General features: G+C 44.7%; 1 protein-coding gene and 1 pseudogene across 4 annotated transcripts in view; both read left to right on the top strand.

The window, feature by feature from the left end:
- The window catches only part of CTC1 (CST telomere replication complex component 1), a 414875-nt gene that overhangs the window by 329620 nt on the left and 68418 nt on the right, over positions 1 to 16837 (top strand). For 3 of the 4 annotated variants that reach the window (XM_085875488.1, XM_085875491.1, XM_085875490.1), the window contains 2 exons: positions 1659 to 1751; positions 9854 to 9988. In XM_085875488.1, the coding sequence (XP_085731614.1) occupies positions 1659 to 1751; positions 9854 to 9988 (228 nt within the window). The remainder of the gene's footprint in view (positions 1 to 1658; positions 1752 to 9853; positions 9989 to 16837) is intronic. The other variant, XM_085875489.1, reaches the window with a different exon arrangement.
- On the top strand, positions 7290 to 7430 carry LOC147030929 (signal recognition particle RNA; annotated as a pseudogene).

Consider the following 16837-nt stretch of genomic DNA (forward strand, 5'->3'; position numbering starts at 1 on the left):
CCGAACATCACAGAACCCGGCTGGAGGTCATTAATGGGAATTCAGCAGGCATTCGGTCTCGTGATGAAGTCTTGCCGGTTCATGGATGTCACAACACACTTCAACAGGACAACGCGCACCCTCATGTCGCATGAGTGGTCACCGACTTCATCGCACAACAGAATATTCCCACACTTCCCTGACCACCTGTTTTGCCTGATCTTTGTCCCATAGAACATGTGTGGTATGAAGTCGAACGACAATTGTGCCGTCTTCAAAACCAGCCGGCGACGTTAGCCCAACTGCAGGAGGTCTTGGTACAGATCTGGAATGACATCCCTCAAGCCTTCTTCAACCATCTTGTGGCATCAACGAGGTGCCGTTGCCAGGCGTGTGTCAACGCAAATGGTGGTCATACCAGATACCGAGCGTTAACTGACTTTTGACCGCACTCCTCTTCGAGCCTCTGGAGACTTCTTGCACACATGTGTTGACATTCTCATGTCGACTTCATGTTTGCCAAACACTAAATATTGATCTGACCAAACAACATGATGTGTTTGTTTTCATCTGTCATTTCAGATAGGTGTCAATGATGCTCAGGTACGTTTTTCTGTTAGTGTGTATATATATATGTATTAATAATTTTAGAATATATTTATTAAGGCATGTATATCAGCCATCCTGACCTGGAGTTATTTTCAAGGGAATAGAGTCCAAGCTCGGTCAGCCATCCATTTAGCTCCTCATTGTTAGAATACGAGGACGCACCACCGTGCATTCATGAATTTCTTTCGAGCTGGTACCTTATTTGCATATAAATATAATGACACCTCAGTGCTCAATTTTAGTAAGATCCAAAATTGTATGACGTCGCAAACTTTTGAATTCTATCCTGAAACAACAAACTATCATATTAGTGAAGCTAATGGGATATAACAAGTGTACACAAAAGCTTATAATGAGGAAAAATCTCCAACTCCTGTGCGCTGATTAAATTTAAATTGTTTTTGTCTGTCCATGAAATATTTTGAGATCTATTAAATGTGTTCTTGATTCTCCAATATCGCTGTCAAAAAAAAAAAAGACAAAGACCAAATTCTGCTTTAATCATTTTCAGAGCAGTAATTTGATAGTTGAATGTAATTTAGATTATTTTGTTTTTCATATCGGCAGGGTGGACTCTGTTTGATTGGCTCATGCATGAGCACCCCTTCATGGTTCATGGCCACTATTTCATAATGTGACATTAATAGTAGTATTGTGAAGAATCCATCAAAGAATATGAGTGATGTCAGGCTGTAAGGATTTGTGTTTTTCATACATTTTAACGAATGTCCAATTTACATCTGGTAATTGCTGTTTTCGATGCTGGGCTCTCTGGTAATTTCATTGCCAGCATTGACAAGGTCAGCGTTTCTGCTTTGTCGACAAGACCTGCCACAAACGTAATTTATACGCTTTGGACAGAAGTTGAACAATTTGCGAGGAATCGAATTTTTATATTGGCGAACACTTGCAGCGATGTTTTATTTATTATATTTTTTTCACACCTGGGTACGAAAAATATTGAAGAAAAAACTTGGGTGCCATGTTTTCATTGATGTGATCGACATTTTATTACCGTGAAGATATTGCTTGCACTTCCTTTTGGTGCTGACATTGTGTCTTTCCAATAGCAGGTACAGCTGCAGTTCGTAGGACGATCGGTATGCTGGTTCCCCTTCCTGCATCCAACAGTGTCGTACAACTTAATTGTCAATGACTCATTGGTAGGTGACCGATCACTCGTGGTTGTTGTTGTACTTGTATTTATATTTGGTGCGAGGTTTTTTTGTTTTTTTTTATACAGTGGTCTGAGGCTCATGAAGAAGCGAATGCATACAAGAGAGAGTGACCACACATTTCTCTCAACCCTGAAGGAATGCACCATTGAAAGTCATCATAGTTTGTCATTTTGTACTTTGTAGTTTACAGCCAATGTCACATGTTTTTTTTTTCTCATGATGGGTAAGTTTCCTGATTCCATTTGTGTGATGTGTATATATATGTAACAAGATCAATCACGTCACTCACCTATAATTGGAGAGGATAACCAATCAGCTCTTGCCTAATCAATTATCCCAGGTGGCTCGGATTTCCACAAATTTACCCCCACGCTTTTCCAGCCAAAGAAAGCTGCCGAAAGCAATCAAGAAAAGATGCATAAGATAAGCCCTTTGCTGTTTCAAACCCCACTCAGCTTCCTCTACAGCTGCAATCATTCACAAGTAGCACATACATGAGAATCCCATTGCTACACAGGGTGGTGTGGGAAGTGGCTGGAGGGGGCGAGGTGAAATATTCAAACAAAGTTGGATACACATTGTCACTCCTGACTCCAAAATGTTACGTGCACAGCCCCACACCGCATCCATGAAACCACAATCAAGGCGCTTTACTGACACTTGTTGGAGCTGGAGCTCCATGCGATAAATGAGGCTGGAAAAGTCTCAAACCAGTGTTGAACCAGATTAACACAATTTACTCCAGCAGGGATACTCAAAACAGTCCAATTTCAATGCGTTAAGGCTGGAAAAGATGACATGCAAATGGACTGCTTTGATTATTGTTATATACTTTGCACAGAAGTATTATATGGAATACTCGCGGTACCCGTGCACATGCACGGGATAGCAGTACAACATAGCTGGTAGCAGACGACAGACCGTACACGGGGAATGACAAAAATACGCATTGTGCAAAATGCAAGTGGTACTATGGAATGCCAAGACTTCCCAAACATTGTCGGCATGTCCGCTAAGTGCCACAGCAATTTCATAGGGATCGTGTGACGGCGAGCCGAGTTTTTAGTGTGCAAGCTTGGTATTATAATAGAGATTATATTGAAGTATTATATGCTTTGCACAGAATTGCATGCATGATTGGGACGAAACTCCAAACAATTTGCCAAATTCACAGCCAAAGTACTGCTAAACTTCAGGTTTGTGTGCCGATTCATATCCCGATTCATGTTCTACGGTGTTCAAAAGCCAACATTAAATTTTAATGAAGTAGTTCCTCAATCATATAGCAACGTCTGTAGACATAGCCCCACACCACAACCACAGAACAACAATCAAGGCGGGTCGCTGACACTTGCTGGAGTTAAAGCTCCACGTTATAACTGAGCAGTCTTTTGACTCTTGAACCAACAGCAAGTGGAGCATTGGCCCTCGCTTTGACATAATTTCATATCATGCCGGTGCCCAAACATGGATGAACACAATTTTAATCCAGCATGAATACTCAAACCAGTCCAATTTCAAATCGTCAAGTCTGGAAAAGATGGCATGCAGATCGACTGCGTGAGATTATAAATACCAGAATGAGACAAACAAAAACAATTTGAATCCCTGCATGTAAGACGATAACATCAAATAAAAACCTTCAGCGATTGGAGAGTTCATTGAACATCTTACCCTGTGCAGTCTTGAGAAAAAAAGAACATAAGTCAGGATCTTTTATTCTCTTTCTTATTGCGTTTCCGAGCATGATCTACATTTTCAACGAGCCGCCATTTTGTCTGAATCTCCATATATGCCCAAACGCTGAGAAAACGAGCGGCAAATTTGATTCAAGATTACGTAAAATGGTGTACGGAAATATTTTGTCCAATTACTGCGAAGCGGAAGGTTTTTGAAAGTACCAAGAAGGCGATTTGTGTTTTACAGTGTTCAAATTTTTAATTCAATTGAAACAAGTAAAAAAGACAAAATGTCATTGCCCCCATTGTTTTAGTAACTTTGCTGTACGGAGTTAAATGGCTAGCCCATATTAGTGTACAACGAAAATGGCCACCAGTCTACCAGTCAGCCATCTTGGATCTGATCTCAAAAAAAAAAGATGCGCATCTGCAAGCCATCATTCATTATCTGTGTACCAAGTTTGAACAACATCGGCAAATGCGTGTCCGAGAAACGGTTGAGGACGTGTTCAACGTGTGTTGTTTTTTTTCCAACTAAAATGGCCACCAGTCGGCCATCTTCGATCAGATCACAAAATTAAGTTAGATGCAAGTGTTTGCCATCATGTACTGTGTTGTGCCACACTTGAACAAAATCGGACCATGTATTTCCGAGACATGGTTGGAGACACGTTTAAGTATCAAAATGGCCGCCAGTCGGCCATCTTGGTTGTGATCTGGAAGAAAACAAATGACGTGATTATCCAAGCCATCATTCTTTATCGTGGTGCCAAGTTTGAACATCGGTAAATGCATGTCCGAGAAATGGTTGAGGACGTGTTCAACATCGGGTTTTTTTACAACTAAAATGGCCGCCAGTTGGCCGTGTTGGATCTGATCTCGAAATACAATGACGTGCTTATGTAAGCCATCGTTCATTATCTGTGTGCCAAATTTGAACAATATTGATAAAATGCATGTCTGACAAATGGTGGAGGACGTGTTCAACACCAGGGGTTTTTTCTTTTTAACAACTAAAATGGCCACCAGTCGGAAATCTTTGATCGCATCGTGAAACAAAATGATGTGCATATGTATGCCATCATGTGTTGTCTTTGTGCCAAGTACGAATAAAATCGGGTCCATACATATCTGAGATACGATTGCAGACACACAATTTGCCAAATTTAGAGCCAAAGTACTGTTAAACTTCAGGTTTATGTCCCAATTCATGTTCAACAGTGTTTAAAATCGATATCATAAAATGAGTCGTGTCTGTTTGTTTGTTTGTTTGTCGTGTTATAACTTGAGAACGGATTAACAGATTTCAATAAATCGAACGACGGTGGACTCGGGTGGAAAATATTAATTATTTTTTCATGGGAACGTGGGCACACGTTGCGAAACTGCAAACACCAACTTGCGACACTGGTTATCCCTGCACTCCCAGGAATCCTTTTTCTTCTTGCCCTCTTGATTAGCCAACACAGCAAAAAATGGTATTTCCATCAGTGAAGTCTTATATTCCCAGTATAACATTAAATTTTAATTAAGTCGTTCCTCGATCATAAACCAACGTCTGTAGACATACAGCCAGAGAGATGAACAAAGTGAACAAATTGCTTAACCCTGCTTTTCGCTTCACACCCATGTTGTAATTACAACTCCACTAGTTTTCTTGGGCACCACATTCAAATCAACATCCACACAAACAAAGAACCAGGCAAGTGAGAGATGGGGATATTGTGGGACTCAGCAGGCAGTGGGATGGTTCAGTGGCAGGACAAACCCGTTCTGAAGCAGTGAGTAAAGCATCGAGAGCGAGTTTCAATGACCTCAACATGCCAGTGCTGGAGATAGCACATTGGGGACACAGATACAGAGAGAGCTAGTGAGAGTTTGCTCATGTTGCCTTGCCATCTGTGGACTCTTTTGGTGGTGGTGTCTCCAGCAGAGCACCCATCTTCCTCACCAATACTTGTGGTAGACCTTGGTCTCCCAATCCTGCCATGGCATCCAGCATGTGACCGTTGGCCAATCCTGGCTGTTCCCATCCAAATGACTCTGCTCAACCTACCCAAGAAATCCTTCGTTCCAGAATGACCATTCTCGCCAGCTGTTGGAAACCAAGCTTGTGCTCACTGTCCTCACCTTTCCTGGTTCTCGACATGAGATAATACGATTATGCACACTTTTACCTCTTTAGCTTTGAAAGGTTATGGTAGCGCACAAACAGGACAAATTAGTCCAGCACCATGTCCTTAATACAACCCCAAAATGTCGAACTGACATGATTTTAAGACAGTGCTTAATTGAATAGCTGACCCCCCCCCCCCCCAAACACACACACACACCCAATAAATGTAACAATATGAACTTGTACATGAGCACACGAGGCTACTTGGATCCTACATGCTCCAAGATTAGAACAAAGGCTTTAACAAGTAAACTTGAAGTCACTTGCATCAAAGTCGTTCTTCAAATGCAAGATGCTTATCGCTTCCAGAATGTCATGAGCCTTCAGTTCTGCATTATCTTGTGTGACTCTACAACTCCCCAGTGATTTCTGAAACTGCACTTGGCAAGAATTCCAATGACTGGCAGTCTGGTGGAGCACTTGGGACAGGGCATGAGCTCTTCTGTCGATGTTCCTTTTGAGGTTGAGCGCCATATCACAACGCAATTGGATTTCTGAATATGGTATTCCCGGATGCCACATCCATAAACGTGTACCGGCTTCCCTCATGCTGCGAAGCCTTTTTCACCAAAGCCGTGGCCTTCTAATAAACATTTTGGTGTACTCGTCTATGGTTCAAACCGAAAGTGTTGCATTGTGGAAGACTTGAGCTGAGCGAATCACCACCCATTTCTCTTTGTCCATGCTTCATGTTTGTTTGTAAAGGTGTAAGACGTCTTAGAATTAATATAAAATTTTGGTCCTTAAAGTGTGGTGTGCTCTTTATTGTTTTGAGATAGAGGGATACGGCATCATGAAGTATGTTTGCCAAGCTTGGATTTAAAGATTATTTTATGTACCTGACAATTGTCTTGACAAAGCGTTTCATTGTTGAACCATCTTGTCCTCCTCCTTCGTATGTAGCACAAGACTGTGGGTAGCATCATTGGCTGATGGTACACTGTGCTGCTGATGCAATGCCCCTGTTACCAATACACTGATACTCATTTAGCCGACCTCAGAAGGATGACAGGCTGAGTCAACCCACCTGGTGTTAATTCAATGTGTACAGGTGCTTAAACTCGGAACCCTAAGATCCCAAGCCAGCCACACTAACTGCTAAGCCAACACCAGGCTTTGAAACCTTCTTGTGTTTCTGTCTTTCTTTGCCTTTCTGCCTATTCAACCAATGGAAAGTCGATAATAATGCCATGTTTGCACATGTGATATGGAAACTAACCTGAGAAGATTGGAATTATTTGTTAAACTCAGACTATTTGGTGCCTCAGAGAAACAGGGGTAACCAAGGATCCACAATAAATCTTCTGGTCAATGCCATATTAGATCCAAGGAGCGAATGAAGGGATGAATTTCAAAGCTAACCTGCCACGAGAGCACCAGAGATTGATATAATTGGGGGAGAAGGTAGCGTGTGATTGGGCTGGAGTTTTCCCCAACCACAAATAAATCGGCCACACCACTGGATGAAGCCCATTGGCCACGTCAACAATGACCAAATGGACAATTCCACGAATTGGCCTGTGCTCGGTTGAGTTAATGTCTCACTGATTTGCTTGGAGTGCTTTAAAAAAAAAAAGGTGACTTGGTCATGCATGCACTAAATGTAGAACAGTCAAAATGGATGACTGGAGCTTGCTGAATATTGTATTGTCTATAATATTGCTGAATACCGGGCGTAGTGACGTGCGCCTGTAATCCGGCTACTCGGAGGCTTGGGTTGGAGGATCGCTTGAGGACGGGAGCTCTGCGCTGGGCCGTGCTATGAGAGGGTGTAGGGCAGCCCGGAATCATGGCGAAACCCAATCCTTATACATGTGTCGTAAGAGGCGACCAGGGTTGCGTCAGGAAGGGCATCCGGCGTAAAACCTGTGCCAAATCAGTATGCGGATCATAACGGATGATCCGCTGTGGCGACCCCTAACGGGAGCAGCCGAAAGACGAACAACAACATATAATATTGCTGAATAGAGACCAGAGTTCGTCATCCTTTTCAAAAATATTTTATTTTTTGCAAGATCAAGAGTTGTGTAGGAGCGAGATGAGTGTGTATGAAACTGGTTGTGGAGCACAGGGGCAACATTGGAGACGATAAGCAAGAGAATGAACCAACATTAAAAGAGAATTGTAGGAAACACAGCACTCTGCAAATATGAGGGTTGGGCTAGGCAGGATCAATAGGAATAACATAGATTGTCGGGAAAGATGGGGGATTACATGAGATGGCAGTGCACTGCCTGCTTGAAGCCATGCAGTCAACTTGGATTTCGAATGTTAAACCAGGAACGGTTACTGGAAGAATGCATGCACCCTGGAGTTTCTGCAAGGGAGTGAGCTATACCAGACAGACCCACAGACACAAGTCCGAGCAATGATCGATAGATCGAGTTTCCACACCAACGGGAGAATGGGAAACATGTCGCGCCATCCATTGAAGAAGTGCAATGTTCTTCGATGGGGTTGCAATTGCAATGCAATAATGGGGTCAAAAGGGGAGTTTAAGGCATGTGCATGGGATTCGGTTCGTTGAGTGAGCATCTCCTCTGAAATTTCCCAATTATGGCAAAGCACCGCAAAGAGATTCTCCGAACCAAAGAGCCTCTCGAAACAAAATTCTCTTGCCTGGCTTCTCATGCCAACCAATTTCTTCCTAAAGGCAGAGGGTGTAGGTGAGTTACTGGCACCTAAAACTGGGTGCTCTGGGCAGGTGGCATTGTTATTTTTCCCCCCTCTCCCTCACCTCTTTTCATTTGTTCGTTGTTGGTTTGTTCCTTTTCCGTTTCATCCCTGCTTTCCGCTTCCTCTTCTTGTCTTGTTTCATTCAGCTTCTGTGTAACTTGTTTGTCCCATGTTTCCTTCTCCCCTCCCCCTTGATCTCATTCTCACTTCTACTCTGCTGTTGGTGTTCCCCCTTTCTATTTTGTTCCTTTACATTCTACTTGATCTGATCCACGAGCGTCGATCATGCAATACGAAAAAAAAGAGGCGTTTAAAAAACTGGGAGACCAAGAACCTGCCTGTGATATGAGAAAAATGAGGCCTCATCGCAAGACCTTCTAATCATATTGAGTGCTTTAGATTTTGCAGAATTCAGAAGAGACATCTGATGCTGGGCTGTCAGCCAATATGGGGGAAGAGGACTCCGTTGAGTTGTCGACTTGGGCCGTGTAGGCTTTGAGCAGTTCTGATTTTTCAAAGAAAATCTTGTAATGATGTAAGATGGGACCAGTCTGAGGCTGGCTTTGAAGGGATGGTTTAAATCTTTTCAGATAGTTGGCCCAGGGGAGGTCATCGCTGATGGAGAAGCCAAGAAATTTAAGAGACTGAACCTCTTCCAGTGGCTGACGTTGAAAATAGATTGGTGGATTCATTTGACGATCTTTCTGAAAAAGACAGGGTGAGACTGAGATTTTGCAGACTCGAAGGACATGTTCCATTTATCAGACCAGCATTGAATCGTTTCCAGATCAGCAGAGAGCGACACAAATGCTCTCGACCTATCAGTGGAATCGAGTACTCTACAATACAATATGAAGTCATCTGCAAAAAGAAGAGATGTTTTTTTCCTGAGCGTTGGAGAGGTCGTTTATGCAGATTGGGAACAAGACCTGCACCTGAAGCAATCAAGACTGAAACAGTATTGTCTTGGACTGGTGTTCATATGACCTTATGAAAATTCATATGAGCATTGCATATTTCCTCTTTTTGGGTTGTGGTCCATGGTAATTCCCTTTGTAGACCTGTCTCTCTGTCTCCCTCTCTTCTCGTTGATTAAGCAAATGTACTGGAAATAGGTTCTTGAGATCTGATGCCTTTGATGGATATTTTAAGAGTGATTTCATGACAAAATATGCCCTTATGAGTTTTAACTTGACTGATATACATCTCTTCCGTATGTCTTTCCTCTTTTTCTCAATGTATTCATCGTCTTTCCTTTCTTTCAGATGTTATCCTTCTCTCCATCTCATCCACTTTTCTGTCTTAATTGTCGCTCTCCCAATCTTATGAGGCATTTTGCTTCAATTTACCTCCCAGTCCATTACAAGTTTTACAGTGTTAAATTATCTGGGGTATATGGTTTTTCTTGTAAGCTCAATTTTAAGCTGAGTTTTATCTCGCTAATGATGCCTAAACATCGAAACACATGCCCAAGACTGATGCTTAAAATTATGCTCTAGCATACCGTACTTCCCTTTTGGAGTTATTTCTCAGGAGCGATCTCTTCCCTGCACTAGGAGCTGGAGCAAGGCCTGGCTGTTGGTCAGCACACTGGCTTGCTGCGTGCTGCCGAATGTCCATGTACACTGATTGTGCAGCCACACTGGATCTTCGAGAGCATGCCGGCAATGAAAAACAAATCCTGCGCTGAGGTACCACAGATAGAATTGTCTAGTTCTGCTCTGCCAAAGCTTTGGGTTCATTTACTCACTTCAACTGTGCTGCTCACATCTCAAGCAAATTTATGGCGTGCTGAAATTCGGTTTCCTAATGTATTTCTAATACCAATGATAGCTTTTGATACTTTTGCAGTCAACGTTTTCCTCTCTTTGTTCACAATGTGTTTCTTTCACTCTTCATTCTCTATAAGGATTTTGTGTCATGCTGGAGCTTCTTTTGCTTCTTTCAAACCTGAACCTTTTAAATATAACATGATTGTTAAGTACTACATTGTTTGTTTATGCTTGCATGTTACCTACATCTATTACTTGCCATTTATTTCGGTCAACCCGCAAACTCGACGATCTATGCATTTGCATAGTGCATAGTGTGATGCCCGGAATGTCAAACAATGTCCGAATTGGACAAGTAAACACTTTATTTTTTAGCAGTCAGAACTGCCGCTCAGGTCAATATCAATTAACACCAGAGAGGCGACAGACAAGGTTGACTGACAATTGCGCAGCACAGACAGATGTCCCCATCTAACCCGAAGGGTGGAGAAGCAATATAACAAAGAAATACTTGCAAGGATAAAAAGAAAATAATGTATTAGGGAAGGAAAGGAATTCAAGACTGCCTGCTATGACGTTCTGGCAGTCTCGTCCAAACACCGGGCCACAATAATGGCACCATGGTTTTTCTCTCTCTCCTCGCCGCTCAACACAAGGTGTGCCAAACATCTCCTTCTGTACTCTCCCTCATCTTTCCCACTTCATGAATGCTTCCAACAAGGCAGCCCTTATTTGGATCTCACAATTCCTCCATGAGGCCTCGCAGAGACCAAGACACGTCTTCCCCAAGATGTCGGCTGTTTTCAGGCTGTCGTCACAGCCCAGCTCGCGTCTTGCCATTCAACGTGATTTCCTCCACCTTGTCTCACATGCCCATGTCTCTGGTCTAAACGCGGTTTTTCTCCAATGTCACTTACTGCTGTCCCGTTCCTTTGCGGCGAAGGACACGTCGGAAACGAGGAGAGCTTTTTGGCATGAAGTTTCGTGAGTCACAAACACATGTCCCTCCTCTTCTTCTTCTTTTTCTCTTCCTTACCCTCCAGAGACCTGTCCGGGAAGCTCACCCATGGGAATTATGTAAAGCTTTCAGAGGAAGGGAAAGTGAATCAGGAAGGTGCTTTAAGCAGAAGAACAAAATAACATGGAAAAGAAAAGAAAGGCGCGCTATTCTGGTCCCACAGTTGGCCCGACATTTTACACGAGAGACACCTTAACAGTCACAGCTTCCTTCGTTGTTAAGCAACAAGCCCCCGTCTCCTCCTACTCCTCCTCTTCCATCCCAAGAGTGCAACACGACCCCCTTCCTTCTTCCAGAGTCGTCTCGGCTCTCATCAACCCTCGAAGGGGCAGGGGTAGAAGTGAGGGATGTGGAATCAGCTTCGAGGAGGTGCCAAACACAGGACACAAGTCTGCCATGTCATCTGACCTCAATGAATGCCGGGTCACAGATTTACCCCGACTTGATTCTAAAATGCATACTTACACAATCTGCTCAATTCCATGGGGAGGGAGTGAGATGGAGACAATTTTTTGTGAGGCATTCTGAACATATAAATAAGCTATCCATCATAGGACTCAACATTCAGGTGATGGCAAGTATAGGAACCAGCTTGTGGTCTGCCTGCTCTCTCTTCCAAGCTTGAGGTCGGGATGAGGAGAGTGATATCTTGAGGGATTTTGTGAATGGTGTCGACTGAACCTGGGGGAGAATGGGGAACAAGTACAACAACCCTACCCAAATGTATTGGTGGATGGATGAGACATGCCTCTCTCCACCTCCCAAAAGACCTATCCCCGCTTCCACTTCGGTCGGGTCATAGTCATTAAGATAGGCCTGGTCGCTGAATGTTGCGCTTTCCCTTTATGCTCGGTCCTGCCTATTTGTTCCTGCCGAATCAAATCCTCTGGGTCATTCTCTTGTGGTGCATGGGCCCCTTCACTAACTTATTTTGGTCTGATCTAACCTACTCACGGATAGAGGCCCCATGATATTCCCTTAACCGGTCCTGATGCAACACACGTGGAGCAATTTGATGTCCTTTCTGTACCCGATAGACGTCACTTTCTCACTTCAGCACTAAACACGGACCTTGACAACGATCTGTGAACTTGCGACATAGCCATCTTCGCCACCTCGTATTGCCCTCACTTATTCCCCCTCACTTGTTTGTGGTCCTTAGTTTTCATGCGCTGTCCAGAATGCTGCAACCGGTCCCAAGCAAACCGGTGTGCCTGTTCAATATCATGTTGTAAGCCTTCGACATAGTTTGGCCATGTCTGGATGTGTCTATCGGGTGGTATCTATCGGGTCTTCCGTAAATTAAGTCTGGTGGTATCCTCAGTTCTCAACCATACATAAGGAGTGTGGGGAGTGCAGCCTGTTACTTTGCTCACTGCCTTCCTGCATGTCAGTAGAACAAGCGGTAACCCCTCATCCCAGTTGGTATGATTAGAGTTTACATACATTGTCAGCTGGGTACCTCGGTTCTGATTGAAACGTTCCACCATGCTGTTGGATTGTGGATGGTAAGGAGTGGTTTGAGTCTTTTGTACACCCAGGAGATTGCACGTCGTTCGAAAGATCTCAGTCTCAAAATTGCTTCCCTGGTCTGAATGCAGCTCGGAAGGGATGCCGAAACGGGTGAAGAAACCGTCCATGATTTCCCATTCAACCGCACTCGCATCTACACTTGCCAATGCATAAGCCTCAGGCCACTTTGTAAAGTAGTCCATCGTGACTAAAATGTACCAGTTTCCCCTGGTGGTTTCCAGAAAAGGTGCTGTGATATCCACTGCCACTCTCTCCAAGGGTGCGCCCACTTGGTACAATTACAACGGGGCAGACTCCTTTCTTCAGGGGCCTTTCTTGGCAGAGCACTTATCACATTTGTGGCACCAAGCTTCCACGTCTCTTCTGCAATGGATCCAATAAAAATGACAGATTTTCTTTTTTACATTTTACATTTTACTTCTGCCAAAGTGGCTCACTGCTTTCAGTCCATGGTATTGCCTCAGGATTTCAAACTACTGCTGTGGTACTACCAACAACTACACATACTTGTTAGTGGCGGACACCACCCATTTCCGGGACAATACACCATCACCTGAGTCGAGACTGTCCCATTGTCCCCAGTATACTTTCAAGTCAGGCTGAAGAGCTGCTACCTCCTGACAAGTAATGACCATGTTCAAGTCAGAGTATTCTCGTTGCGCCGTACCAAAGTCTGTCAGCAGATCATTATCACTCTCTGTGGGGCGCACACATTACACACACGTGATCATTCCTTTTGTTCTCCTTCTCCCTCCTGTCCTTTCTTTCACAAGAACGACAACCTTGCTCGATGCACAGTCTTCGTGATAACGCGTCAGCATTGGCATGGAGCCGACCTGGGTGATGCAGGATGTCGAAATCAAATGCCTGTAACTTTTCTTGCCAGCGAGCTACCTGACCCTCCAGTGACTTGAAGCTCAAATTGTTTTTCGAGCAGGTATGGACGGAAGTGATCAAAAGCGGGCACTAAAGCCAGCAACTCCGTTTGGGTCACACAAATATGTTTGTGTACATATATATATATATATATATATATATATATATATATATATATATATATATATATATATATATATATATATATATATATAGAGAGAGAGAGAGAGAGAGAGAGAGAGAGAGAGAGAGAGAGAGAGAGAGAGAGAGAGAGAGAGAGAGAGAGAGAGAGAGAGAGAGAGAGAGAGAGAGAGAGAGAGAGAGAGAGAGAGAGAGAGAGAGAGAGAGAGAGAGAGAGAGAGAGAGAGAGAGAGAGAGAGAGAGAGAGAGAGAGAGAGAGAGAGAGAGAGAGAGAGAGAGAGAGAGAGAGAGAGAGAGAGAGAGAGAGAGAGAGAGAGCGCCTGGTGTTAGCGCAGTGGTTAGGGCAGCAGCTTGGGATCCAAAAGGTCCTGAGTTCAAGCCCCGTTGGGCCACTGAATTAATACACAAGGAGGTTGACTCAGCCTGTCATCCTTCCCAGGTCGGCGAAATGAGTACCAGTGTACTGGGCCGGTGTATACCCCGGTTAAAATAGGTGTACCATATCCCTGTGTTGTTAGAGGCGACCAGGGTTGCGTCAGGAAGGGCACCCGGTGTAAAACATGTGCCAAATCACTATGCGGATCATACGGATGATCCACTGTGGCGACCCCAAAACGGGAGCAGCTGAAAGAAGAAGTAGAAGAAGAAGAAGATATATCAATATATGTTTATATATATATATTTATATTTATATATATATATATATATATTTATATATATATATATATATATTTATATATATATATATATATATTTACATATATATATATTTATATTTATATATATATATATATATATTTATATCAAAATATGTATCGATACATATCGCGGTTCTCGGAACCACATGCATCCAACATATGGTGGTCCCAAGACAGTTATTCCATTAATATACGTGTAGATAGTCCCTTCCCTTTTGTCTAGCGGAACAACAGGGTCGTGCGTTGCGAAGATCTCATTGCGAGGTTTGCTTACATCATTTCTTCTTCATTTCATTTCTAACGTCATTCCTACTCTTCTTTTCTGATTATTCCTGAGGTAAATCTGAGCCACGTGCGCCCTTCGCTGTGAGATGGGTCCTCAGCGAAGGCCAAGCAAGCATTACGCTGGACACCCCTCGGTAGGAAACACACCCGGCACGACGCCCACGCTGCACGGAACGCGTACCAAGGCCGATAATAGAAAGGCAACCCCACGCCACGTTGCGCGAGATGCGAGTGTGCAAGGCACAAGCGGCGCCTTCCTTTCAACCCATTTCTGCACTCATAGCGACCGGGTTTCGCCCCGCATACAATCGGGCAAACGCGAGTGCTGGCCACGTGCGTAATGGCGGATCCACGCGCACTATACGGAACGTGTTCGAAAGCAGACCCGTGTGCTGCTCGCGACTTTGTTATCGTCCAGAGCAGGGCTGGAATGTACCGCCCGCGACACTTTGTTATTGTGCAGAGTGGGGCACGAATGGACACATGTTACTGTGTGTGCTTGGGTCGCAATAACATCTTACCTTCTCGCCTCTGTGGCCAGCGAAGCTGCGATCGGGTAGAGGCATGTTGTGCAGCTCGGGCCACGTAACGCAAACTGACCGGTCGCGTTGGCCAGCACTGGTCAGGGGCGCCAGAGCAGGCGTGCGGGACCGACGCTGCCCTCGGCCGGTCATCAGGGCACGGCCCGGGGGTTCTTGCAAGGCAAATCTTGATCCGGAGTTCGGTGTGGGCGATTCATATCATGTCGTGGGGTCGGAGCGGGACATCTTTGCGGCATGAGGTCACCTTGCCGGAAGTGGAATGTTGCTGCTTCCTGCCATCGCAGCCGGGCCGCACAGGGGGTCGGGGCCAATCGGAGCACCCGATTCGGGTGACGTCACCGACTTTCGGGGTGGCCCCCCGCCCCACGCCGCGGGGCCTATAAAGGTCCGAGCGGATTCTTCTTTCTCTCTATGTTGCCCTGTCTCGCCTTACGCTCAAGCTGGTCCTCGACTGCACCTTCTGCCGTCATCTCTTCGACTCCGCCTTCTGTCATCATCGCCGGGCTCCTCCTCCTCTTCTCTGCCCACACGACACTGACTCCACCCTCGCAACTCAAGCCCCTCCTTCATGCCCACAGTCTTGACGTGAGCTGCCCGAAGCAGGAGACGACGCGCCAGCTGTCAGGGTTGGGGGAGGGGGGGGTACCACGCCACGGAGCATTTCCCCCAAACATATTGGTGGCGCGTTTGGTGACCGCGTATAAATTATACCAAGGTACCGAGAGACCATAGCCTCAACTCCTCTCATGTCTTGCTTCAATTCCTGGTCATCGGGTTTTGTGTGTGTGTGTGTGTGTGTGTGTGTGTGTGTGTGTGTGTGTGTTCGTGCGTGCGTGCGTGCGTGTGTGCGTGCGTGCGTGTGTGTCTCCTGGCGCCTGTCTATGTAAGTAAGCCTGCAGAAGATTGTTATTATTATTTTCGGGTTAGGTCTGCTCTGCGTCCGCTTTGATAAGTTGCTTGATTATTGCTGCACCACACCTATCTTCCATATCTCTGTTTGCACACCCCAATAAATCTTGATCGTACCACATACCTTTCCTTGCCAGTTATTAAAAAATTACGATTAGGAATGTTCCCAGCTCGTTTTTGTCTATCCTTCATTGGTCCAGCATGGTCCGAATCCGAGCTTTGGGCGCTGTCACACCTTGACGATTTAGCCAGCGTATGCCGACTCAAGATAAATTTGTCTAAAACGCTGACACACGTCGAATACGGTATGGGTAAGTTGTGTATACGTTAAGAGCACGCTGAAAAATGATGAAGTACGCTGTCATATTTCGTGGTACGTTTAGTACGTCGTGAAATTTCAAGCATGCTGAAAATTTTACGACGTACTCGCCGTATGACTCACACATTCCGCTACGCTGGGAATAAGTTGTAGGCACGTTACGCGATCGTTGACACACGTTCACACACGTTACTTGTAAGTTTCTCATAAGTCGAAACACGTCGAGGTAATGTTTAGCATACCCTAAAATTATTTTCTCCGTGAAGGCACATTTTCCTTTTTTCTCCTTGGCTTTTCTTGTGAAAGAAAGGACAGGAGGGAGAAGGAGAACAACAGGAATGATCACGTGTGTAATGTGTGCGCCCCACAGAGAGTGATAATGGTCTACTGACAGACGGGCGGTACATTCCAGCCCTTCTGTACACACGTGACGGCACGTGATGAAAT

Source organism: Eptatretus burgeri, chromosome 3 (assembly GCF_056783735.1).
Source record: "Eptatretus burgeri isolate ZD-2024b chromosome 3, Ebu_testis_v1, whole genome shotgun sequence".
Taxonomy (NCBI): domain Eukaryota; kingdom Metazoa; phylum Chordata; class Myxini; order Myxiniformes; family Myxinidae; genus Eptatretus; species Eptatretus burgeri.